At 39.8% G+C, this 26,615-nt stretch overlaps 2 protein-coding genes across 7 annotated transcripts; both read right to left on the bottom strand.

The window, feature by feature from the left end:
• Positions 1-591: 591 nt before the first annotated feature.
• LOC132301679 (uncharacterized) lies at positions 592-4,203 on the bottom strand. Its single transcript, XM_059798918.1, has one exon. The coding sequence runs from the start codon at positions 4,201-4,203 to the stop codon at positions 592-594; it is 3,612 nt and encodes a 1,203-aa protein (XP_059654901.1).
• Positions 4,204-5,779: 1,576 nt separating this feature from the next.
• On the bottom strand, positions 5,780-22,568 carry LOC132300674 (deSI-like protein At4g17486). Of its 6 annotated transcripts, none has more exons than XM_059797855.1 (7): positions 22,328-22,568; positions 20,683-20,788; positions 20,489-20,590; positions 17,314-17,387; positions 16,965-17,219; positions 7,426-7,713; positions 5,780-6,504 (listed from the first exon to the last, which is right to left on the bottom strand). In XM_059797855.1, the coding sequence occupies exons 3-7, from the start codon at positions 20,494-20,496 to the stop codon at positions 6,242-6,244; spliced, it is 888 nt and encodes a 295-aa protein (XP_059653838.1). In that variant the 5' UTR covers positions 20,497-20,590; positions 20,683-20,788; positions 22,328-22,568; the 3' UTR covers positions 5,780-6,241. The 6 variants fall into 6 exon arrangements, with proteins under 6 accessions (XP_059653838.1, XP_059653839.1, XP_059653840.1 ...); XM_059797856.1 differs by having other exon boundaries at positions 20,683-20,785; XM_059797857.1 differs by having other exon boundaries at positions 5,780-6,489; positions 22,328-22,560.
• Between the last annotated feature and the right edge of the window lie 4,047 nt (positions 22,569-26,615).

Genomic DNA, 26,615 nt, shown 5'->3' with positions numbered 1-26,615 from the left:
TATGTACTCCACCCGCCTTCGCTTGGTGTCGGCCCACTTCTTCATCTTCTTTGCCGCCTTGTCAAGGTACGCCCTAGCCAAGTCGGACTGCTCATGCCACCTCTTGGCAAATTTGTAGGCCGCCGGACTCTTACCATCGCGAGTTGAAGCAATGGCGTTGGGTGTCATAGGCTGCCGTCCGGTGACAACCTCAAATGGACTGTGATTGGTAGCCTCACTCCGCTGCAAGTTGTAAGAAAACTGTGCCACCCCAAGGAGTTTGGCCCAATCTCGCTGATTAGCACTCACATAGTGCCTCAAATAAAGCTCCAGGAGAGCGTTGATGCGCTCTGTCTGCCCATCTGATTGGGGGTGGAAACTCGTAGAGAAGTTAAGATCCGTCCCCATCTTCTTGAAGAGTCCCGTCCAAAATCTACCCGTGAAACGCGGGTCTCTATCACTGACAATATTCTGCGGAACTCCCCAAAGCTTGACCACATGGTCAACAAATAACTCTGCTGCCCTCTCTGCTGTGCAGTCTGCTGGTGCGGGTATGAAGGTGGCATACTTGCTGAATCGATCTACCACCACTATAATGCTCCCGCAACCCTCTTACTTGGGTAAGCAAGTGATGAAATCCATAGAGACGCTCTCCCATGGTCTCTCTGGAATAGGCAGTGGCTCTAGTAGGCCTGCAGGATGCTGTTGCTCAATCTTATCTTGTTGGCACACAAGACAAGTCCTCACATATGTCTCCACGTCATCTCGCATCCGAGGCCAATAGTAAGAATCTTCAAGGAGTGCTAGTGTGCGCCGCATACCTGGGTGACCAGCCCATTTGGTGTCGTGGCACTCCCGTATTAGCTCCTTCCGTAAGTTGCCCCACCTGGGCACAAAGAGTCGGTCCCCCGTAGTGAGAAGTAAATCATCCCTTAGCCAAAAGCGTCGAGTCTTCCCTTCCTTAGCTAGCTGAATAAGGCTTTTGGCTAGAGGGTCATGCTGCAACCCTTCTTTGATTCGCTCCACAAGAGAGTGTTGGGGCCGACTAATAGCTGCGAGCTCGGCCTTGCGACTAAGTGCGTCCGCCACAACATTGGCCTTGCCCGGCTTATATTCGAAATGGTAAGTGAACTCCGCTAAGAAGTCCTGCCAACGAGCTTGCTTGGGGCTAAGCTTCTTCTGTGTCTGGAAGTAGCTGGTGGCAACATTATCCGTCTTGATCACAAATTGTGCCCCGAGCAAGTAGTGCCTCCAAGTACGTCGGCAATGGATGACCGCCGTTATTTCTTTCTCTTGCACAGTATAGCGCCGCTCAGTGTCATTAAGCTTGCGGTTCTCATAAGCTATGGGGTGTTCTTCCTGCATCAACACACCCCCAATAGCGAAGTCTGATGCATCCGTGTGCACCTCATATGGCTTGGAGTGGTCGGGCAAGCTAAGTATCGGCTCCTCCGTTACTGCCCTCTTCAAGTCATTAAATGCCCCCTGGCACGACTCTGTCCAACTCCAAGCACGTGCCTTCTTGAGAAGGTCTGTCAATGGGGCTGCTCTCGCCGAGTAACCCTTGATAAAGTGGCGGTAGTAGTTGACAAGCCCAAGGAATGAGCGTAGCTCTGTCACCTTAGTGGGCGGCTCCCACTCTTGAATGGCCCTCACCTTTGCCTCATCCATCATCAGCTTGCCATCCCGTATCTTATGCCCTAGGAACAACACCTCCTCTTGGGCAAATGAGCATTTCTCCATCTTCACATATAGGTCGTTCTCCCGTAGGACTTGGAAGACCGCCCTCAAGTGCTGCACGTGCTCCTCTTGAGTGGTGCTATACACAACAATATCATCCAAGTACACCACCACAAAGCGATCCAAGTAGGGATGGAAGAGCTTGTTCATCAAAGTACAAAAAGTAGCAGGTGCATTGGTGAGGCCAAACGGCATAACAAGAAACTCATAGGAGCCATACCTCGTTACACACGTAGTCTTAGGCTCATCCCCGTCCGCTATCCGCACCTGGTAGTACCCCGAGCGCAAGTCAAGCTTAGTGAAGTAGCGTGCTCCACCAAGCTGATCAAAGAGATCGGCAATGAGAGGAATGGGGTACTTATTTTTGATAGTCACCTTGTTGAGTGCCCGGTAGTCGATGCACATGCGCAAGGACCCATCCTTCTTCCTCTGGAACAACACCGGTGCACCATATGGGGCCTTCGATGGTCGAATATAGCCCGCATCTAACAGTTCCTTAAGTTGCCTCCGCAACTCCTCCAACTCTGGGGGTGCCATCCGGTAGGGCACCAAAGCAGGGGGTTTAGAACCCGGTTCCAGCTCAATCTTATGATCCACCTCCCTCCTAGGTGGAAGCTTCTTGGGCAGCTCTTTAGGCATCACGTCCGTGTACTCGTCTAGCACGGCTCGTATCTCCTTAGGCACCTCTTCTTGTGGGGAAGGGACTAGCTCATCTTCGGGTGTCTCCAGTAACGTAGCAAGGTAGCTAGTCTCTCCCTTCTTGAAGCCCTTCTTGAACTGCATAGCTGACAAAGCTTGGGCTTCCAACTTGGCGCCTCGCTCCACTGGCACCATGCATGCTGTGTTGCCTTCCATAATACACATAGTGTTAGCAAAGGGGATGGGGAAGGCTCTCACCTTGTCTAAGAACTCCAACCCAAGGACTAGTTTGAAGTCGTCCATGGGTACCACCGATAGATCTATGTGGCCACCCCACTCGCCAATGCATGCTTGGACGCCGTGTGCCATGCCATGTATGGCCTTTGCCGCCGAGTTAACTGCCTTCATGGAGCCCCCTTCTTTGCTATACTTGAGGCCCAATCTCTTGGCCTCGTCAAGGCTCACAAAGTTATGGGATGCACCCGTGTCCACCAAAGCACGTGTGGGTGTCCCATTGATGCTCGCCTCCACGAACATTAGCCCTTTAGCCGCCGCCTTAGGGACTTCAGTTTTAGCCTTAATGGCATTAAGGATTTGCAATGAACCCATCTGCGCCTCTTCCTGTTGTTGCTCTTCATAACGGCTCGTCATGGCATTGAGGGTCTTCCGCTTTGGGCAATCTCGTACCCAATGTGGTCCATCACATATGAAGCAAGAACCCTTAGGCTTGGGTGCTCCTTCCTTGTTCTCCCTTCCCTCTTTGCCTCCATGGCCACCACCTGGCTTACGGGACCAATCCTTGTGGGGTGCAGCGCCCTTGTCTCCCCCACCTTTGCCGGCATACCTCCCCTTGTCCTTGTCTTTGTCTTTTGGCTTGGACGAGGGTTCCTTCTTGGAGCTGAAATCAATAAAGGACTCCGCCTCTGCAATAGCTGTGGCAAGGTCTTGCACGTTGCGCCGCCTTAACTCCGTCTTAGCCCACAACTGCAATCCATCCATGAAGAAGAAAAGAGAGTCCTTGTCGGATAGATCCGGGATCTCAAGAGTCAAGTTAGTGAATTCCTTCACATAGTCCCGAATCGACCCAACCTGTTTTAGCCTTCGGAGTCTGCCCCTAGCTTCATCCTCGGCATTCTCAGGATAGAAATGTTTCTTAATTTCCCTAGTGAAATCAGCCCAAGTATCAATAGAGACCGTACCTTTGCCTATGTCACCATACTTTTTCCTCCACCATAGCATGGCATGGTCGGTGAGGTAGTGGGTCGCCGTGCGTATCTTGATGGTCTCATTGGTCATGCCTGTAGCCTCAAAGTATTGCTCCATGCTAAAGAGGAAGTTCTCCAACTCCCTCGCTACCCGGTTCCCACCATAGCACTTAGGCTTGGGAATATCAACCCGGGGTGCTACTACCCCCGTAGTAGCTGTGCCGGACGCCACCGCCCGTTTGCACAATGTCCAGTCCGCTCGCATTTCCTCCACTTGCTCGCGGAAAGTGCCAAGCTCCTGATCAACATAGCCACGTAGGGTGGCAAACTCCCCTAACATAAGTTCTCGAAGTGCTTGGAGCTCCTGCCGAAAGTCACCACTTAGGGCATTGAGTGACCCTTTGACAGCATTCTGGACCTCAACGTCCTCCGACTCCAGCCCATCCATGCGTTGGTGAGCATCCTCAAGCTGCTCCAACACGTTGGCTATGGACCCCTCCATCATTGCCACACGTGCCTCTAAGCCCGCCATGATGTCCTTCGACCTAGCCCTCGTCCTCACTCCGCCTGGAAGGGGATTTGTTTCCTTTCCACGTAGAGTCTCCTCTTGGGTGCCAGTCACGTCTGATAGCTCCGCCATAGCTTCCTCCACACAAGGTGTGACGCCTCACGACCTTAGCTCTGATACCAACTGTCACGGACTTGAACCTTTTCAAGCTCCCGTGCGGCCTTAGACACTTTCAAGCCCCCTTGAAGCGCTAAGTCAGCCTACCCGAGTGTGCTAGCTTAGTGAAGACTAAGGCTAGACAAGTGTTTTGCTTACTTGGGTGTGTAGGATTAGGCAAGTGAGCAAGAGAGTTTGGGAATGTATAGAACTTGTATTACTTGAGAGGAGAGATTACAACTTGGTTGCTTGGTGAGGAGCAAATGAACTCCCACCTCCTATTTATAGGCCTTTGGCCTTACAAGAACATTCTAGATGTGTACAAATGTGTGGCCTAGATTTAGTGTCTAGAATCCTCCAGAAATATCTACACAACTCTAGAACTATCTACTATGTACAAGACAAGTCTAGAGAATTCTAGAGAATTCTATACAACTCTAGACAAGTCTAGAAAAGGCTAGACAACTCCACACTAATCTAGAGAATTCCGGAAAGTTCCATACTTGTGTAGAGAAGTCTAGAAAGCTCCAATCCATGCAGGCTCCATGTCATCGTCTGCTGGGCGTCTGCGTGGCGCCTGCGTGGCATAGCCTCTTGGTAGCGGGGTGTGACATTATGGTCAAGTTCAATTTGCTTCCATTTCATGAATCATGCGACTGAAAAATCATTTAGATAAGCCTTTTCAGCTACTGATACCTGCACGCGCGCGCGCGCGCGCACACACACACACATATATTTTTTAATATGTGCTTTATATGCCTGAATTTTTCCTAGCTTTTGTTTATGAACCTGAGCTCTTTGATTGTGTTTCATAATCTGTTTTGCTGGATTCTAAGATGTCGGCGGCAGATGTGATGGGGGCAGTGGCAGAGGTGGAGGAAGGAGGCGGTGAGATTGGTTATATGTGTGTGTGTGTGTGAGAGAGAGAGAGATGGTGCTAATGTAATAGTGTATATGTATAAGGGCAAATTTGACTTTTCGTGAGTTATGTTATTTTACCATAAAATGAATTAAACACTGAAGGGCAATATTGTCTTTTCAAATATTTTAAGGACTTGTTTGGTTCAAAATACTCATAGGGGTGTCTTTGTTTAAGAAAGGGCTAAGTTGTATATGGTTGTCAATATGACAAACCTCAGAAGGTTGTAATTAACCCTAAAATTTAAAAGTATGTATATGAATTAAGATGGCCATAACCTCTTAACAAGGTATACCACTGTGATCATCAAACAGTGACCCCTCTTCAGCCTGAAGATTTATGTATTATTGATGTCATTTACACGAATTGAACAATATTTGCCTCTACACCAGTTAGGAAGAACCTTCTCCACAAGAACCAAGGTGATGTTCTTTTACAAATTTAAAAAATGTAAAGAAAAAAGAAGAAGAAATGTTGACATACTCTCTCCCTCTCATATTTAAAATTCAAAACAGACACGTCATCTTGTCATCATACCACATTAGTGATGTGGACGAAGTTCCTCCTCACTAGAAAGGAAGTATTGGGGTTGTAAATGGCTCAAAACTAAAATAAAACAAAGAACTAACACAATTTCAAGAAAGTGAAAACGCTTTACTAATTCAATCCAAAGAATCACAAATCAAACAGCTACATCAATTGAAAGACTAGGTTAATAGGATACAAAATATATTATAATCACAAATGCAAAAAACTAATCCCCAAAGATAGAAGAGTCTTGGAGACAAAAGAACTCAATGACGCTTTCGGGAACATTGCAGCAAGCTATCTGGTTTCTACTTCTGACATGAAAATACTTCTTCATATGTCAAATGTTGGGACACCATAATACAATCCTACAGAACAACAAGTTCACTCCAGCATAGGAAATCAAAATCCAAAAATACAAAGACAAGCCGGTGGTGTTGTCATTCTATACAGCATGCTTTCACATAGTTTACCCTCCTAAGGCTCATGGGCAACAAAAGATTGGCTCCACCCTGTGAGGAAGAATATAAAATACCATAGACAATGTTGGTATAGGAAAGAGCCTTCTTACCCTTCCTTCAAGTGGCCATCGGATTTCTTCAATTCCCATGGTGGTAGGCAGCCTTTATAGTGGGATTGTAAAAATAATGAAGATATTGATACTTCGCTTTCCCTCGGATGCATTGAAATGGATGACAAGCAACTGAAGGAGCTCCTTAGTCTCTTCTTTTCACTATTGTAGCCCTGGAAATTTGGGTCATGTCGCACAGCAGAAGCTTTAAGGGCCTTTGGGAGTATAAAGTTGCAGAGTGAACCTACAAAGACACGAGCTAAGAATGATCCCATGACCACCAAGATCAGAATCTTCTTCTGACAAATTTTCTTTGCATTGTCATTTATAAACCTTAAAAGTGAATGGAATAATAAAATCAAAAACTTCGTATCCATTTAATTGATAGAGGAAAATATATGGAAGTTCCCAATTTTTACTTCTGCATTTGTTTAATTCAATAATAATAATAATAATAAAATGTTTATGAGAGCCCATTTGTACAGAAAATAAGCTATAAATGTGCCATTAGGAGCCTAGGGACTCATGGTTTAACAAACGGCCTTTTGTGGATTCAAGCTCGAAAGTGAGTTCTGACCTGTAAGTTTTATACATGTGCACCAGATGTTCATTGAAGAATTAAAGTCTCACTGTACTTTTTGTTGGAGTCTGATATACATTGTTGACCCATTCTCTATCAGCTTAAATTTGAAGCAATTGTAGTCTAAAGTGATATTAGAGTTTTACTAGTTGGAGACCTTAGTTTGAAGTCTTCATATATGCATTTTCCCCCAGATTTGGTGTGCAATTTGCACATTGTTGTGGTCTCGGTTTGATCAGTTTGGTTTGCCCCGCTACGTGTAAGATGGGGTTACCCGTTAGGGACTGTGTTCAAGCTTAATATACATTGGTGGGCCCATTCTCTAACAGTTCAAAATTTTTGGGCAATTGGTAATCTAACACTTTCAAGAAAGGTCCTATTTGTAACTAATCAAGAAGAGTACCAGAAGGCAGCAAGAAGGTTGTTCAACAGTCATCAAAACAACAAATACTTCAAGGTTTAATTGTCCCTTTGTAAGTCAAATTGCAGAAGGAGCAAGTAAAGCTCAAGCATTCAAGACAAATTGGGGGAAATTTCTTGCAAAATCGAATCTTATAAATAAGAATGGTGTATGATGAGGAAAGACATCAAATCTAGTACCTATTCTTGCTAGCCGATTTACCCATTTTGGCATCTGGTTCCCAGTCAGCTTGAAACATATGTCCTCACAGAAATGATTGCAATTCTTCACAACCAAGTGATATGTATCACCAATGTAGCTAGCAGATTGATGCTCAATGAATTCTCTAATCTGGATATGATCCAAGTATGTCATTCCCATGAATATTGACTTTCTGAACCTGAATCCAGGGCATTTCCGAGGTTCAACCTCAAAAACACCACTTGTTGGGTAGTCATGGGCTCCAAAAGCATATTCTACGCCGTGAACTGTAACCACGCATATAGACTATGAGAAAATGTTTGCTTTCATACTGTGAAATTTATGTTCTATAAAGATAAAATGAAATGAAATAAGATTTTGAAAGAATAAATTATTTAAATTACCCACCATTTTCCCGAAATAGCCCATAAACTAAATTTGAAGGTATGCTGACAGATCAGAACATACAAACGGATGGAAAAGACATGAATCTACTCAATGCATTCATGCACATACATATCACAAAATAGTTAGTATATTCATAAACAAACCACGAAAATTTGGATAGTGAACAAGTTTTACAATTATAGCTACTTAAAACTCATTTTATAGCACATGAAGAAGAATTAAAGATGAACCTTAAAGCTCAACTACATTTAAGAAAAGCATTAATCCAACTGACTGAAAACCAGCAAAAGAGCTTTATATGAAATTATTTCCCATTGAAACCTTCTTTTAATAAATAATGGCATGGGCACACAATGTGTACGAAATTCCTAAGCTCTCCTATAAAGACAGAAACAGGATCTAGCTAATCAAAAAGATAAATACCCAATGCCAGTGGCTGCGTGGGGTATCTGAAAGGAGAAGAAAAGAGACAAACCTAATATATGACTTGTCTTCAGATAATGAATTAAGATTTTTCAATCCTCTAAAGACCACAAGTTTCATTGACTCGAAATAAACTAAATAAGACAGAAGAAATACATTCCATTTTGTTTTCTTCCACTTGCTAATTCTACCACCTCTTCAATTCTTAAGCGCATCTGCACTGAATTTGTGATACCCCAAGAAATACCAACAAGGCAAACATCACACCCACTTGTCCCTATTCAATTTACAATGATTGAGACAATGGTCGACTTAAAGCCCTGCCTCCTTACATATACAAAACCAACTGAGAAATGTTCCACCCTTCATTTAATTATCAATCATGGGTATCTTACCATGACTCACCAGAATTTACCCTTCATTTAGTTATCAATCATGGGTATCTTACCATGACTCACCAGCATTTACAAACTATTGACTTTGGAGGTACCTCTCCATTGCAAAAACTTACCAAGGACAGCAAGCCATTGCAAAATTTACCAACACATTGTTGTATGACCTAAACCAAGAAATACTAGTGGGCAAAAATCATGGGATTTCTTGCAAATGTTAATCAAACCACCATGAACGAAATGAGAACAACATTAGTAATGGTTATAGACTCTTAACCATGAAACACTAGTTGTTAATTTACTTCTGACACGTGGACACATAACCTTATGCCTGGATGAACAAAGATTTGTTGAACAAGGAAAAGGAAAAACGCCTAATGCCTAATCCCCCCAGCTGAATAGAACTGCACACCTTCTCCCAGTTAACCAAATGAAACTTAAATTTGTAGCCCATACCACCCTATAAAAATTTCATTTGCAACTTCTCAATTCGCTTCACCACAGAGGCAGGATCTGAAATAAAGATAAATAGTTGGTTGGAAGGCTCGAAAGGGTACTTGTTGAAATATATGTATTATTATTATTTTTATTTTTTTATTAGTTGTTTTCAGCCTTTCATTAGGTGTTTTATGTAAGATTCCTATTATCATGGGAACACGTAGATAAATCCGTAATCATGGGATCACGTAGATAAGATCCCCATAATTATGGGATCACGTAGATTTTGGCATATTTCCTATTTTTCTTTGATTTGGTTTCCTTTCTTTGTACCCTATTCTTATATATAAATATAGCTCTTGGCTCTCGGTTTGAGGAACCCAAAACTTCTTCTTTTTGTATCAGAGCAAAACAAAAACCTTCGCCTCCCCAACGCTGCCACCTTCTCTCTCCCTCTCTCCATTTTCCCTCACCTCCGGTGCACCTCCATCTCCTCCCAGCCCTTGCGCCAGACCCTTCGGGTAACCCTCTATTTTTTACTTCATTTTTAGGAGAATTCCCTTAGGTTTTTTTATAACCTAAGGGTCCTTTTGGTGTTTTTTTTCTTTGTGGGCTGTCGGTGTTTGTTCGACAGTATATTTGGAGGAAAGCGCTAATTTTTCCGACCTTGTTTTTTCCTCTTTCCTCTTTCCTCTTGCTTTGACATGTGGACCAGCCTTATTTTGGTACTATGACTGATTCTAGTAGCCAAAAGGACAATTTATCCTCGGTCCAACATACTTTATCTTTGGCACATCATACTCCGGCACAGCGGGTTACTAATGTGCTCTTGAATGGGCGCAACTTCGTGTCTTGGTCCCGTTCTCTTCAACTCTATATTGGAGGGAAAGGGAAAACTGGTTGGCTTTTGGGTCTAGTCAAGGAACCGAAAAAGACAGATACTAAATATATTGCATGGGACATGGACAGGTGCACCATTCTGGGTTGGATCTTCAACTCAATGGAGGAGCTTATCTATAATATGTTCATGTTTCACACTTCCGTTTTTCGTCTGTGGCAAACCTTTAACAAGATGTGTGCCCATTCCCACAATGATGCTCGTATCTTTGAACTCTATCAGGAGATTGCTCATACATCTCAAGAGGCACTCAAGCTGTAAGTATCAGAGTATTTTGGGTACCTCCAGTCTAGGTGGGAAGAATTAGCACAGTATGAACCTCTCTCCAATTTCTCTGAAGAAGCTGCAACTCTTTTGGTCAAAAGACTGGACCGCCAGCATACCTACCAGTTTTTTATGGGTTTACGATCTGAATATGATGCTCTTAGAACTCAAATCATAAACACCTCTCCTATGCCTGATTTATATGATGCATTCGCTACTGTTGACCATGAGGAGCATAGACGTCAGATTTCTCAGCCAGTAGCTATACTAGAGACTCCAGTTGTTCAGATGGCTCTAGCTGCTAATTCTAGACTTTCAGAGGGAAAGGTTATTTGTCAACATTGTGGAGCCACGGGTCATATAAAGGATTGTTGCTTTAAGCTTCATCCCAAGCTAAAGCAAAAATTTTCTCGCAATCGTCCTTCTGGTTGTGGCCGCAATGCCGCAGTAGCCGATACTAATTGTGGGTATACTACTCCACAGATTGTTGTCCCTCCTGCTTCAACTCCTCTCAGACCATCTTTTCAGGACTTCAATCAGTTATAATCCCAGATTGGTCAGCTTTAGGAGCAATTCAGAGCTTTATCTACCAGGGTTGACTCTTCTATTCCCACAACTACTATAGCTACAAGTACTCTTTTTGCTTTTCATATTAAAGCGGGAAAACCTACTTGGGTTCTGGATTCCGGAGCCAATGATCACAAGACTGGTGAGTTGTCATTATTTCCTACTCCTGTTACCCCTGTTAATCAAGCTATTAGTCTAGCCGGTGGGTCAACCACCAGTATTCGTAGTAAAGAAGATGTTCATCTATCCCTTGATATTATTTTGCCATTTGTTCTTCATGTTCCTAACTTTGCATTTAATCTTCTATCTGTTAGCAAACTTGCAAAATCACTAAACTGTGCAGTGATTTTCTTTCCTCATTAGTGTGTTTTACTAACTTGTGTTCGAAGAGGATTTTTGGTAAGGGACATGAGCATGATGGCCTCTACTACTTTAGGGATCCTCCACCGACACCTCCTCCACTTACTTCAAGCCTTCAAGCCTCTGTTATTCCAGTTTCTAGTTCTTATGATTTTTCTTTTCAGACTTTAAATTTATGGCATACTCGCCTTGGGCATGTAAACTTTCAGTATTTATGTCTGCTTTTCCCTTCATTAATAACAGGTTGTAAGGATAATAATATCAATGTGATATTTGTGAGCTTTCTAAACATACTAGAACGAATTATATTTCTCATATGCATCGTGCACCTAGTATGTTTGATCTCATATATTCTGATGTGTGGGGTCCTTCTTCTGTTACTTCTTTTTTAGGGCATTGTTATTATGTCACATTCATTGATGATTATTCCCACTGCACATGAGTATATTTACTTAAAAAGATATCTAGAGTTTTTCCCTTGTTCGCTCAATTCCTCAAAATGATCAAAACTTAATATAAAATTGTTGTTAGGAATACTAGGTCTGACAATGGTCGTGAATATATATGTTTCCAATGAGTTTTGGTCTCAACTTAACCAACAGGGTATTCTTCATTAACTTACTTGTCCGTATACCCCTGAACATAATGGTGTGGCAGAAAACCGCCAACTAATGTCGTTTGATGTCTTTTAGGTGGTATGAATGTGCCAAACTGCACATCGCAGTTCTTACAACTACTTTTCTCATTAATCGTACCCCTAGTAGAGTATTAAATGGTAAGGCCCCCTTACAAGTGCTTCAGCCTGATATTACTCTTTTTTCCAACATACCTCGGGTGTTTGGATGTACATGTTTTGTTCAGAATCGTAGCCCTTCTCGTACTAAACTTGATGACAAGGCCATTAAATGTATCTTTTTAAGATACTTTTCAATGTCAAAACGTTACCAATGTTATGATCCTGTACACAAACACATGTATCACTCTCTTGATGTCACCTTTCATGAGCATATCCCTTTTTATGGTTCTAATACTATCTTGCAGGAACCTTCTACTCCCGATCAAGAGGCTTCTCCTCTTGCTCGTCCTCTTCATATTTTTCAAGAAGAGTCTTCTCTTGTGGTTTCCTCACCCCCTTTACAGGTGTATTCTCACTGCCCTCGTGCTCCGCCTCCACTACCTTCATCCTCCTCGGATACAGGTTCAAGTACATCTCCTCTCTCTCCTTTACATTTCCTTGACCCTGTTACTGAGTCTCAGTATCCCACTCGGGACCGCAAACCCCTTGCTCGATTTGGATTCGCTTGTAGTATTGATCATCATGTTTCGCAGTATATCTATTATGGTCTTTCAGGGTCTTACCGAGCCTTTCTAGGCAAACTTGATTCCATTTCCATTCCCAAAAATGTCTTTAAGGCTCTCCAGAATCCCAATTGGATGTCTGCTATGATGGTAGAAATGGATGCTTTGTAGAAAAATGAAACATGGGAACTTATATATCTCCCTCCTGATGAAAAGACTATTGGTTGCAAATGGGTATTCATTATTAAATATCTGGCCGATGGCTCTATTGATCGGTATAAGGCCCGTTTGGTGGCCAAAGGGTTTACTCTTGGTAAAGACTTTCATGATATCTTCGCTCCAGTGGCTAAATTGACCTCAGTTCGTTTACCTATCTCCCTAGCTGCCTCTTACAATTGGCCTTTCATCAGCTCGATGTGAAGAATGCTTTCCTTAATGGTGATCTTCTTGAGACCATTTATATGGATCCTCCACCCGGTTTTTGGGCTGAGGGGGAGTATGCTAGAAAGGTCTGTCGATTGTGGGAGTCTTTTTATGGGTTAAAACAATCTCCCAGAGCTTGGTTCAACTGCTTCAGTGATGTAATTCTATCCATGGAGTTGTTAGATGTCATTCTGACCATACATGTTTTATCCACCATTCTTCCACTGTCGATGTATCATTCTTCTTGTCTATGTTGATGTATCATCATTACTGGCAATGACATCCCTGAGATTGCTCTAAGTAAACCTTCAATTGGCTAAAGCTTTTGATGTGAAAGACCTTCGGTAGCTCAAATATTTCTTGGGAATTAAGGTTACTAGATCTAAGCAGGGTATCTCTTTTTCACAAAGGAAGTATGTCTTGGATCTTCTTCAAGACACGAGTATGCTTGGGTGTAAACCTGCTTCCACTCCTATCAATCAAAATTTGAAGATCTCGGCTGAGTTTGAAGATCTCCTTTATGATCCCTCGCAGTATCAGCGCTTGGTAAGAAGATTGATTTATCTTACCAACACCCATCCTGATTTGGCTTTTGCGGTTAGTGTTGTGAGTCAGTTTATGCATGCTCCTCATACAGCTCATATGGATATAGTATATCATATTCTTCGATATCTTAAGTCCTGTCCGGGACTTGGATTATTCTATTCTTCTTCCAAAAGAAACAGGAAGAATCCCCGTGGTCATATGCCTTCTCAATATCCAGCTTGCAAACAATCCCCAACACCCTACTACTGAGTGTGGACTCCACACGCTCACAAGCAATCAATCAACATAGAATCCAAAATCTGACACCAACCAACAACGGCAATTTGGAGAGTCGATATCACGCTATCGATAACACTACTCAACCTCAATGCAAGAACTTTGGCTATAAGTTTGAAAATCATCTTGGTCGATTTCACAAGATAATTTTCAAGTTTAGGTACAACCAGAGCAATGCAGATCATACAGTGTTCATAAAACGATCAAGGGGCAAGACTACAGTCCTCATTGTGAATGTAGATGAAATAGTAATGATAGGACGAAGCAAATTTAGATTGACATCCACTTCATCAAAGACTGGTTGAATGATGGAGTGATTTCTATGCCTTTCGATAAATCAGAGGATCAGTGGGCCTATGTGTTCACTAAGGGTTTTAGTAAAAGATTATTTCATTCCATTGTATACAAGTTGGGCATAACAGATATATATGCAGCAACTTGAGGGGGAGTGTTGAAATATTCGAATGATTGGATATAATTCATAATTGGCGTTTGGGGGTATCTTTGTAATTGTTGCTTATTCAGTAATATAAATAGATGGGGTGTAGGGATGTTAGAGATACTCCTGAACCCTTTGCTTACATCTCTCTCTCCCTCTCTCTAATATTCTCAAACCATAATCTTCCTGAATGAATTGTTGATTGTGTAATACATTTCAATTCCTTTTCATGTGCATTAAAATCAATTGAATAGAGATGTTTCTTAAGGTCTCACAAAACAACATCCTTAAGAAGATTGAACTAGACGCTATATATTGTTTATGAGTGACAACCTTCAAAAGAGACGTCAAATTGTCATCAACTGGTGTTGCATGTGTAAGGAGTCAAGGGAGTAAGTGAACCACCTCCTCTTCCATTGCCCAGTGGCGAGAGATGTGTGGGCTATGCTCTTGGTTATTTTTGACATGAGTAAGGTGTCACCCGCTTCTGCGGTTGACATGTTGGAGGCTTGGAGAGGGTGTATAGTGGAGAGCCGAGCCAGGGATGCGTGGAGGGCCACCCCCCTTTGTGTATGGTGGGGCTTTTGGCTCAAGAAGAATAGGAGGTCTTTTGATGGGGAGGAATCTCCTATTTGTTCTCTCAAATACAACATTCTGTCTTCTTTAATTTTCTTTTTTTTTTTTTTTTTTGAGGTTAATGGGGATAGTTGTAAATCTTTAGAGCTTCTTTTGGAGTGTGTGGATAGCTTGAAATTATAATGGTGCCTAGGGCGTCTTTTGTTCTTGGGAGCACTCCCCTTTTGAGCGTCGTTAATGAAATCTTACTTATAAAACCCCAAGGGGTTGCCATTGGCAGCTATTTTGGGTTGCGGAGTGGAGGCTTTTCCATTTTCTTATTTGGGGTTGCCATTGGGTGCTTCCTCGAGGAGAGTTGTTGTTTGGGATCCAATGGTGGAACGTTTTCAAAAGAGGTTATCTGGGTGGAAAAAGCAATACTTGTCGAAAGGGGGTAAACTTACATTGCTTAAGAGTACTCTATCTAATCTTCCGACATACTTCATGTCTTTGTTTCCAATCCCTAAAACAGTGATTTGCAGACTTAAAAAGATTAAGGGGAATTTTTTTTTTTTTTTTTTTTTTGTGGGGGGGAAGGGGGGGTATAGGGGAGGAGTTTAAGTATCATCTTGTGAAATGGGAGAAAGTGTGCACCTCGATTAAAAGAGGAGGTTTGGGTATTCGCAGGTTGGAAATGTTTAACAAAACTTTGCTAGGGAAATGGTTATTGAGGTTTGGGTGCGAAAGACCCGTGCTTTGGAGGCGTGTTATTGCTTCTCGGTTTGGAGAAGAGGAGGGAGGTTGGGTGTCTAGAGGTCTTAATGAATCAGCAAGCATGGGTGCATGGAAAGGTATCAAGAGGGGGTGGGATGAATTCTCCAAGCGGATACGGTTACGAGTTAGGGATGGTCATTGTGTGCAGTTTTGGATGGATGTTTGGTGTGGGGATGTGGTGCTAGCTGGTAGGTTTCCTAGACTTTATAGGATGGTTTAGGAGAAGGATGCGGTGGTGGCAGATAGTTTTAGGTTAGAGAATGGGAAAGCTAGTTGGGATGTGAGATTTCGCAGAAATTTTAATGATTGGGAGTTGCTGGAGTCTACTGAATTAATGGGATTAATTTATAGTCAAGTGATGGAGGGGGAAGGAAGGGATGAGATGGTGTGGATGGGGGATTCAAGAGGGGGAGTTTAGAGTAAGGCTGTTTTATAGAAGTCTTACGAATTCGACAAGCAGCGGGTTCCCTTGGAAGGTTGTATGGAGGACTTCAGCTCCACTTAAGGTGCCTTTTTTCACGTGGATAACGGTGCTTGGTAGCATTATTACTCCGGATAATCTCAGGAAAAGACGACAAATAATAGTTAATTGGTGTTGCATGTGTAACATGGCGGGAGAGTCGGTTAATCATCTCTTGTTACATTGTAGAGTGGCAGTGGATGTTAGGAGTTTGGTCCTGAATGTTTTTGGGGAGGAATGGGTAGTGTCAAGTAATACGATGGATATGTTGGAAGCTTGGAGAGGAAGACAGGTGGAGAGTCGGGTGAGGAAGGCGTGGAGGGTTGCACCTCTTTGCAATTGGTGGGGGTTGTGGCATGAGCGGAATAGGAGATCTTTCGAAGGGCAGGAGTCGCCAGTGTGGGTTATCAAGGCGAATATTTTGCATTCTTTTTATTCTTGGGTTAATAGGAAGAATTGCCCATCTGTAGATAGTTTGTTGGATTTTGTTGACAACTTATCGTTGTAATGCTGCATTTTATGTTTCATGTTTGCTTTGTTAAGGGTTCGCTCCCCTCTGAGCGCGTTTGTTAATACATTTTTACTAATCAAAAAAAAAAAAAAAACCAAGGGGTTGGCTCAAGTGGATAAGAACTTGGCTCAGGAAGCATCATGTCAAGTTCAATCCTCTTGGGTGCAAACAATTCCTTGAAGGCGAAGGGGGGGTGGGGGTTGGATTACATTAAAAATATATATATATATATTCCTCCATAAGTACCAATGATCTTAACTTTGATAAAGGGGGGGCGGATTACTTTAAAAAAAAAAATGAAATTATTTTCCTCCATAAGTACTAATGATCTTAACTTCGATAAACTAATATAAACATTTAGGCATCAAAAGCTGAATGATTCTGGACATATATGACAACAGTTAAGTTTTTTGGAAGGTTATGATAACAGTTTATTCCAAGAGCAAGATCTATATTTAAAGGTTCAGGATCCAGAAAGATGCATAAAGAAAGAAGGTACACTAACCTTCCACCCCAGTGTGGAAGACACCAAGGCCTGCCCAATAGAAATAGCCATTGATGGTTGTCAAGTCATACACATTGAGATAAACAGGTGTGCTGCCAGGATTAAAGCTTTCTGACTTCACTTTAGAGAACATGCAAAAATGGGCAGCTGATTTGCCTCGCAATTGAATAGGCATGATTGATTGCCACCCATTCTTTGATCCTGGTTTCATGTTTGAAGGGTGAAATGAGGAGTCAATCAATACTAAGTTCGAACCTGTAATATAGAAAAATAAGCATCAGTGACTACATGAAAAGGAAACATTGCGACGTGACAACGTACAAAAATTTAAGTTTGACGGACTTCTTACTTATTGTTTTCACGCAAAATACTTTCCAAGTGAAAACTAAGTAACTATCAGGCATGTTGTTTCCATTTGCTTCCCTAATAACCAAGAAATTCTCAATTGACATTATTAGTAAATTATACCTGAAGACCTTACAGTTCTGAAGTAAAATAATGAATTATTTGGTCACCAATAACTTAGCATGTCAAATGCCGAACAGGTCCAATGCATCACAATTTGACAGAAACTCACACCATACACGACCAATCCATTTATATGTAAATTTATTTTCCATATAATATTATAATTGAATATACAATAATAACTAACAATTTTAACAATATAAATTCGGTGTAGTATTATGCAACAATGAGAAATATCTTATTTGGTTATAATAATTTTACAAGCTTTATTTCATCTAGTAAGCAGGATAACCAATATTTCTAACTAATTGAAAAGGACTACATATTCAAAAGTCAAATATATCCAGAAACCATCATCTTCTTGATTTTCCATTAAAAAAGGTCAAATTGGATTTTAAAACTAAACGAATTGCCTCAGTTATGTATGTATGTGTAGCTGTGTACACTGTACATCCAGATATCCTCAACTCAACTAAGTCTTTTTCCCGATATTTAGAGACAGGTAGATGAATCCTGCTTTTCTTTCCAGTCTCTAAAACTTTAACCTCAAACAAATCACATGTTATCACATTTTTCCTTACTATCTCAACTCATGTTAGTTTTATTCCTCCGCTTCCCTAAACATTCATCAGCTCCGACATGGTAACATCATCCTTCCCTGCTGAAACAGTTATTGGTTTTCATCACACATGACCAAATTATCTGAATCAATTTTCTCACATTTTATGGCAGAAATATATTATATTAATACAAAACTAATTGCTTATGTCACTTAAGAAGGAAACAGTAGCAACAATGAAACCCTCCCACTCCCCTCAGTAGTCCAAAAGAAAAGATATTCAAGGGAGGACCGAGGTTCAATTGATGAACCTACTCTTGTGAGGGATGATCAATGGTTTCGATTGATCGAATCCCTGCACTTGGAACACTTAGTTTTTTAAATAAAAAAGACTTTTATGCATTCTAAACATCTTTTTAATGAACCAACAGATGTATGCAATTTCTCTAATTATGATTGAATGATGATAATGCATGATTAGAACCCTAATTCGGTGAGTGCACATTTGAGATTTAAATTTACCTTTTTACCATTGTCTAAATTAAAAATATCCATGAAATCTTTGGATACCGGTAACTTCAACTAACATTAAAAAATATAAATAAACTGAGACCATTTTTTTTTTTTTTTTGATAAGTAAAACTGAAACCAAAAGTTACACTCTTATTTTTATCCAAAATTTACCAACCTATGTCCTATTGATCTAGCACCTTTATCCTTACAAAGAAAATTAAAAGTTGACCACGAAAATAAGTCGAAATTGAAGTGGAGCCCCATTGTTCCTCTTTTTTCCCCCTTTTTCTACAGATATTCAGCATGTTTCTTTGTTAACAACTAGATCCTAAATCCATGATCATATTCCCCTTGGGTTTAGGCATAAGGAGTGTGAACAAGGTGATTTAGTCTATATGCTAATGTCAGGACGATATTAGTAACATTGTACATAGTGCTAAGAAGAGATGATGGGAAGAAAACTATATAAAACATTCTAAATAATTTAACATGTCTTTAGGAGTGGTTTTGACATTTCATGAAATTCAATATCTTAATAACCGTGTCATCATATTATTGATATCACACCTCCCCCCAATGAGAGACTAATGTCAGATGCACTGCTCGAGTTCTGCTACGTGTTGATCAACAAATCTATTCCTCACACGACGTGCTTCTTTCTTTACGATTGTTCTCATTCAGCTAGCTGTCTATACTTCTTATCCACTGATTATGTGGAACATCGCGATGAATTCTCTTGAATCTTGTATGATATTAGTAACAACACTCAAATATAACTCACCATCTAATGAAGCATGCATATGATGAAAAGATAAAAAGCAATGCACTCCAAGCCTCTGTCCTCTTTCAGGTTGCTAAGATGCTTTAATGATCATAAATAATGCGTTTTGAAACATTAAGAGATTTCATATCAGTTTTAAGGCTGAAATTATGGTTTTAGTACTTGAACCCAATTAGGATTAATCCACAAGGTTCGATTGATCCATCAATTGGATCGATCGGTTGAACCAGGGCAGCAACTACCAATTGATAGGATCACTATCTTGAGCTACATGTTTTATAAAAACCTTAGATTTTCTATTAAAAAAACAAATTATCTGATGTAACCAGTCATATATGCAATGCAACCTAACCATGATAAATGATGTGAATGCTCAAATAAAAACCCTAATTTGGTGAGTTAGTAGTTGAGATAATTTTATCTTTTTGCGCATAATAAAAGCCTTGAATTCACTCCATTGAAGCACTTTGGATAAAAGTTAACACATAGCTAACTAACTAAACTGACATTCAAAAAGCAAACTCAAAAATAAAAATAGACTCTGTTTGTACGAAATTTGCAGCCTAACTCCTAAATGACCTAACAAACCCCATTCTCGAGCGCATGAGGAGTCGGTTTGAAGGCCAGGTGTGACACCAAGATATGCCAAGGAACGAATTTTTTCACTACTACATGAAGGGGGTTACGTTGCTTACAAAATTAAAATGAAATTGGTTAAATTGAGAAGGGCTTTCAGTGTGTGATGCAAGCAACATATACCAATTACGTCGCAACAAAAATAAAGCAACTATAAGACTAGCCCTGTTAAAGCATGTTCACAAAATGAACTCAACTAAAATGCAATGTGTGGGTTGATAGAAATTATGATCTTAGACGATAGAATGGCCAAAATAGGATTCATAGAGCTAGACAAGGCTTAGTGAATTGAATTAAGTTGGATTCCTGAACTACAATTTTACAAAGAAAAATTGGCCACCATTCAAAAGAGCTTCCCTGAGGATATTCATAAAGAGATCTCACTCTTTTTGGAGAAAGTAGAAAATGCTGCCATTATCATACTTGAATTAATTCTTAGTACAAAATAATAAGCCTTCTCATACTTTAAGGCTCTTTATAACTTTAATGAATATAAGAGCATCACCAATGACTGCAAACAAAATTTACTCTCTAACAGTCTAACCTCCAAATTAAACATTATCTTACCAGGACATGACCTACAAGGTAAAAGGAGAATATTGGGGATTTCTTTCCTCAAGCATCTTGTCACCTCAATCCAACCAACCTCTTGGAGCACTATTGATATTTCTGCAAGGATACAAAGGACATGAATTCTTACTTTGAGCGTATATCTTCCTAAGGACATCAACCACCAGTGCAATAAGATACTTAAAATGTACCTTGAATTAAGCCTCGTCACTTTAATCCATCCTTTAGGACTTAGGAGAACCATTGATCATTGCGGCCAGTAGGCAGATGACATCATGACACATATCCTCCTATCTACTATTTCATCAATCCATGAACTATAAGTAACTTATCCACCATCTCTTGAAATAATCAAGTAATTTCCATGGTTGTCTATGTATTTAGTTAACATAAATAGGACTTGTAAATCAGTCTAAGTTTAGGCAATATTTGCAATCAAGTGTTTGTCAAACTATGGAGAAATGCAATATATATATATTATAATGCACCAAATGCCATCAGAACTCCGCAGTTAAGCGTAACTTATCAAAATAACTCCGCAGTTAAGCGTAACTTATCAATATATATATATATATATATATATATATATATATATTATAATTCTAAAAAATTCGAGGATAATTTTCCCTAAAACTTAATGCTATTTAATATCTTCCAGGATTGACACAGTCAATTCTATATTATAAATGTATTCCTCTTTTTGTTTATGCTCATATATATAAACCTTTATTCCACTCTAATAGTTAGAGTCTGAGACCTTCTGAACTTCTCGAAAATATGTAATACTAAAGCAATTGAAGATCAATTTCCCGTAGTCTTGTCAGACATAAATCCTGAGTTATCAATTTTAGTCTCTAGAAATTTCTTCTAAAAATATGGCAACTGTTTGCATAACATTTCCGTCATTACTGGGACTGCAAATTGATTTTCATTGCATATGACAAAACCACCTCAATCATCTTGTAGCTAATTGTTGTTGCAAAAGATCAGATAAGTAAATTATTCAATAAATTTTCTACTCATCCATCACTGCGCACCATCTCTGTTGCGTGCTTAGATTAGAGCACAGAGTGAGTACATCAATCAATAGTTAGCAATGTCCACAAGATAATGAAATTTGCCCAGATAAAACAAAAATGAACATTTCAATGCAGATAGATTAAGATAAAATTTATAAAAAACTAACAAAAACTAAGATGGTACATTGCCCTTGTGTAAACCCTAGTTTCTTATTCTTTCTCTGTGCTTGTGTTTTTTTTTTTTTTTGTTTTGTCCCTAAGTTTTTTCTCTTTGCATATTGACTGCAGCACATTCTAGAATTTTATTGCCTATTGACAGCTCACCTGTCATCACAAGTTTTAGGAACTTCACTCTTTCGGATAATCAACAACCATGAAGGTTAAACATCTCAAAGTAGTGGCACCCACCCAAGATTAATAAAATTGAAAATATATGTGTGTGTGTGTGTGTGTGTATATATATATATATATTCAACCCAACAAACAAATCAAACATAATCCTCTAGATTTTACCCATTAGTCTCAGATTAATAATAAAAAAAACTTTTTTAAAAAAATTCCTCAATAGTTGACTCTAGATTTCTAGAATATAAAATCTAACAGTCACCAAGTGCTGATGAATATTTGAAGAAGGCAGATCAGGTTCACAAAAATAACCCAGAGGCTGAAAAAGGAAATCAAGTAATGTAGCTTATGAGAACAAAACATTGTCAATGAAATTATAATAAAGGTATAAAAATCACATCAAGAAACACAAAATTTGAGGAAATAAGCCAAACCCATTACAGGAAATTGAAAACCAGGGAGACCCACTTACCTTATTGGAAAAGACACCCATCAGAACATGAAAGGATGACCCTCCACCAAAATGCAACACAACCCACCATCCTCACTACAGAAAGAGAACCTGAGAGCGGAGTGTACTTGTTTGTATGCTAAACATAGTTCTGACAAATACCAAAAGCTGTGAGCACTGATTCACTGGCCCCGCAGACACACACACACACACACAAATGTATACCGTGAGACTTAAAAGTGAAAGAGGCTTTGTTTTAGCATTTACTATATATATATACCTAGTCTAGGGAAAATATAAATGTAAGAAGATCTATTATACTTAAGACCCCAAGTACAGTGTTGCTTCAAGGGTTAGTTGCTTCGGTGGTGGTGTTGTTAGTTGTTACTGACCCACAACATTTTTGTTATAAAAAAAAATATGTATATATATATATATAATTAAAATAAATAGACTTGTTGATATCCAAAATTTGTCCGTATTGGCTGCACCATTATTCTGTATTCAGCCAAAAAATAACGACTAATGTTTTAGATTTGGAATCTGGTGACTTGTAACAAGTTAATTAATTAGTATATATTTTTAATTTATGTTTGCAATAGTGATCAAATTGCCAATCAGGAGTTGCCAAGTCAGCAACAAAAAGGACATGATTAGGAATTTTAAGTTTTTTTTTAAGTTTAATTTTTTTTCCACCAATTTTATTAAAGTGAAGTCCCAAAATGTTGCATGTATTTAATTACCCAAACATATGTTGGATGTATTTGTCAGCTTGTAATCATGCAATTGGTCCACAATAAAACAAAATCATGCACCTGGTGGGTTGGCAATTATTCAAACTTTGGCGTGTCCATGTTAATAAGTGAGACTCATCAACCAATCGTATGTTCTATGTAGAATGAATGACGTCAATCAACCGTATCTTCCATATATATATAGAATGAATGATGGATTTATTCGGTAACCACTATTTTAACACTTGCACACTTATTTAAACCCTCCCACTTCTATTTTACAAAGTGATAAGGTATTACTTACGACTACATAATCTTTGATAGGAGGAGGGGGAGTTTGAAGGATAAAAGTTTTCATCATCGTGTCACATATTTTCATGACGTGTCTGATGTCAATTTCTAATTTATATTTCTTAATAAAATGGAAGGAACAACACATTGGTTTCATTTTTGTTTTTCATAAGAAAAAAATTGACAAGAGATACTCTTCTTTTTTTTTTCTTTTTTCTTTTTGGCAAAAGAAATAGCCATACGGCATTTACAAAGCATAACCAAACAAATCAACACTAAGCAAAGTCAGAGGACAAACAGCAAACAAAGCCACCATAATATAAGATATGGGCCTAAAGCCTTTGCAACCATAAAAGCATTCCACGTCCCAGCCCAAACTAAGACCCATAGTCAATTGGTCATTTATAAATGTAGGCCACAAATAGGGACTTAAAGCTGGACCAAACTTAACATCAATCCCAGTTAATATACTCATTATTTCAATCAAGTACCTAATATTATGTTTATCCATAAAATGTGGGCCCAACATTCTAGAAACAGCAGTCTTTGCGTTTTTCCCACGCATCAACAAAGGAAGCTTTGACTTGGGAGCCCACAATGTGAGAAACAAGAAGACCTTGGGGAGTACGAAGACCAAACGTCAGGAAGGGACCAAACGTCGAGAAGGGACCAAAAGTCGATGAACCACCTTCATTGTGAGCCTCGTCTGTAACAACCAAAAACCACCAAGAACAGAGAGCAGCAGAAAATCCATGCATCATATGTTTTCCAGCCTGACAAATCTTTCCGGCAACACCCAGCCATGACCCATAGTCAATGGCTGTCGGAGGAGAGGCATCATTGATTAGAACAAGAGAAATGAGCATCAAACCTGCTGCAAAAAGTCGCCCAACTCGCAAAAGCCCGAAACGCGTTGTTTGCGGACGTGAGAGAAACGCCGGCACCCAAAAACCAAGAAAACGAAGCACCATAAGAAACGAAAAATCGAATCCCAAATATCGTACCCACCGACAGACAAACACTTGCAACAACTAACCATAGCCCAAATGCCATGGCCATAGACAAAAACTCGACACTTATAAACGACTGACCAAAAAAAGTGAGAACTAAAATAGAATCCAATAAAACCAACCCAATACCTCGATCAAAAGGAAAAAACTGTGGAGATTGGCCAATAAGCCAGCCACCATTCAAAACGCTCAATCTAACAACCCAGAAGACCCAAAAGTCCATCGAATCCGATCGCCCACATAAATGTTTTCCTGGATTGAATAGGGAATCCATCCCATAGAAACACACTAACTAGGATAAATATAACTCTGATGAACAGAGCACCTTTACTTAGAGAGGAACGCAGAAATTTTGATGAATGGAGAGTTTGTAATTTTTCACAATTTACTTTAAAAATAAAAGTGGCTTTCACCACTAAGGTGTTCTGAGGAGACTGGGAATTATTTTATGTCATAGTGTTTCTATAGCCAGCTCTATGACGGCCCGAATTTCGAAAAACCCGGTGCGTCAACGTATAACCCGAAACTGATTCGATAACAAATCCCAAATGCGGATACAATGAAAGAGATGGAGTCTCTAGGGATGGACACCACCCCTAAGACGACAATGTGACTTCCTGAGAAATAACGGAACACAAAGAAACAAATGAGGAAGCTAGATTTTTAAAACAGACAAAGTGAACCACTGTGGGTAAAATGGTCTTTTAAAACTAAAATGGATGCTGCTTTGCATACCATTGGATAGAAAACGAAAAACTAATGAATTTAAACTCAAAAATCACTTGATTTGTAGTTGAAAATAAGAAGATGTGAATTTTCGAAGTTTAAAAAAAATAACAAATGAGTATGCAGTTGCGATCAATCGCAGATGGTACGACCGATCGCAGAAGTATACGATCGATGGGCAATAGCCAAATCTTGAATTTTAGAAAGAATAAATGCCCAGTGCAATAGATCACAACCTTTGCGACCGATCGCAAAGTTTGCGAAACGATGAAAAGTGACAAAAAAGGTGCCCCACGACCAGTCGCAACCATCTGCAACGAATCTCAGAATTTGCAACCGATCATGATGGGGCTGGCTGCGACCGTGAAGTTTTCAAAAACGCATATTTTTCGAAGTGAAAATAGAATTTTTTGGAAAAAGTTTGTGAAGAAACCCCCACCAAAAATGAGTTTTCTAACTAACCATAGTTCAAACCCAAAATAATATGCAACCTAAAATGCCCCTTAGATTATATAGGTCGTAGAACAAAAACTAGCTGAAATTAAACATGCTTTCAATACGTCAAAAGAGATTGTCCCTTGGCCTCATTACATAAATGTTGAAGTATAAACATAATAAGACATTTAAGTTCACATTACATGCCCAAAAGGAAGCAAACTATGCTTTTAAACAAGTTATACAATTGTAACAACAAAACTAGTTAAAACATGCAAACACTTGCATGTCAAATGTACACAAAAGTAATCCAAATGCAACCAAGCCAGGTTAAGGATGGTGAGCATCCAAAAACAAGGTCTCCTTTCCTGAAAAATGAAATTCAACTAGGGTGAGTAAACAAGTTACTCCGTAAGATGAAGCGCATGCATATACCCTAAAGTTTCAACGGTTCTTTGCAACGTAATATAAATCAAACATATGTGGATCATGCCTCCTTGATAAGCGCCGAATATTGTATATTCAAGCGCCTTTAATTGCATTAGTTAAGTCCATTGTTCGTTTAATTATGTAGATTACTTTCATTTGTATGTTTTTGTGCATTTTCAGGTTCAATTGCAAAAAAGGAGCAAGAAGGGTGTTTTGTAGAGTTTTTGAATATCAAGGTGCCAATTCTGGAATTCTGGCAGCAGTGAAGCCCGAACTTTGTTCTCCATTTTGATCTACCAAACTCGAGAACTGGACTTTCCTCATAACATGAAAGATTTAGAGCTCTGAATCAGCTTTCCAAATCTTCAAGCGGTTCATCATTCGGAGTTCGGAGCAGAGAGTTATAATCTTCTTATTAGAGGTGCTCAGAACTGCCTGGCAGCAATGAAAGTCTGCCTTGTTCTTCAATTTTGACTAACCAGACTTGAGAATTGGATCTCTACCAAAACATAAAGTTTTTAGAGCTCTGAATTAGCTTTCTAAATCTTCAAACGGTTTGTTATTTCAAGTTCGGAGCACAAAGTTATAGCCATTTTACCAAAGTAGGTCCGGGCGAAGCAAAGCAAGCATGGAGCAATCTGCTCCAATTTCGAGTGCTAGAGGCCTTGCTTCGAGTGCTCGAAA

This window comes from Cornus florida, unplaced genomic scaffold (assembly GCF_030987335.1).
Source record: "Cornus florida cultivar Cherokee Brave unplaced genomic scaffold, ASM3098733v1 CherokeeBrave_3.0.0_Hap2_Chr03, whole genome shotgun sequence".
Lineage (NCBI taxonomy): Eukaryota > Viridiplantae > Streptophyta > Magnoliopsida > Cornales > Cornaceae > Cornus > Cornus florida.
Note: the sequence above shows the minus strand (reverse complement) of the source record. Positions and strands in the feature narration are given on the sequence as shown.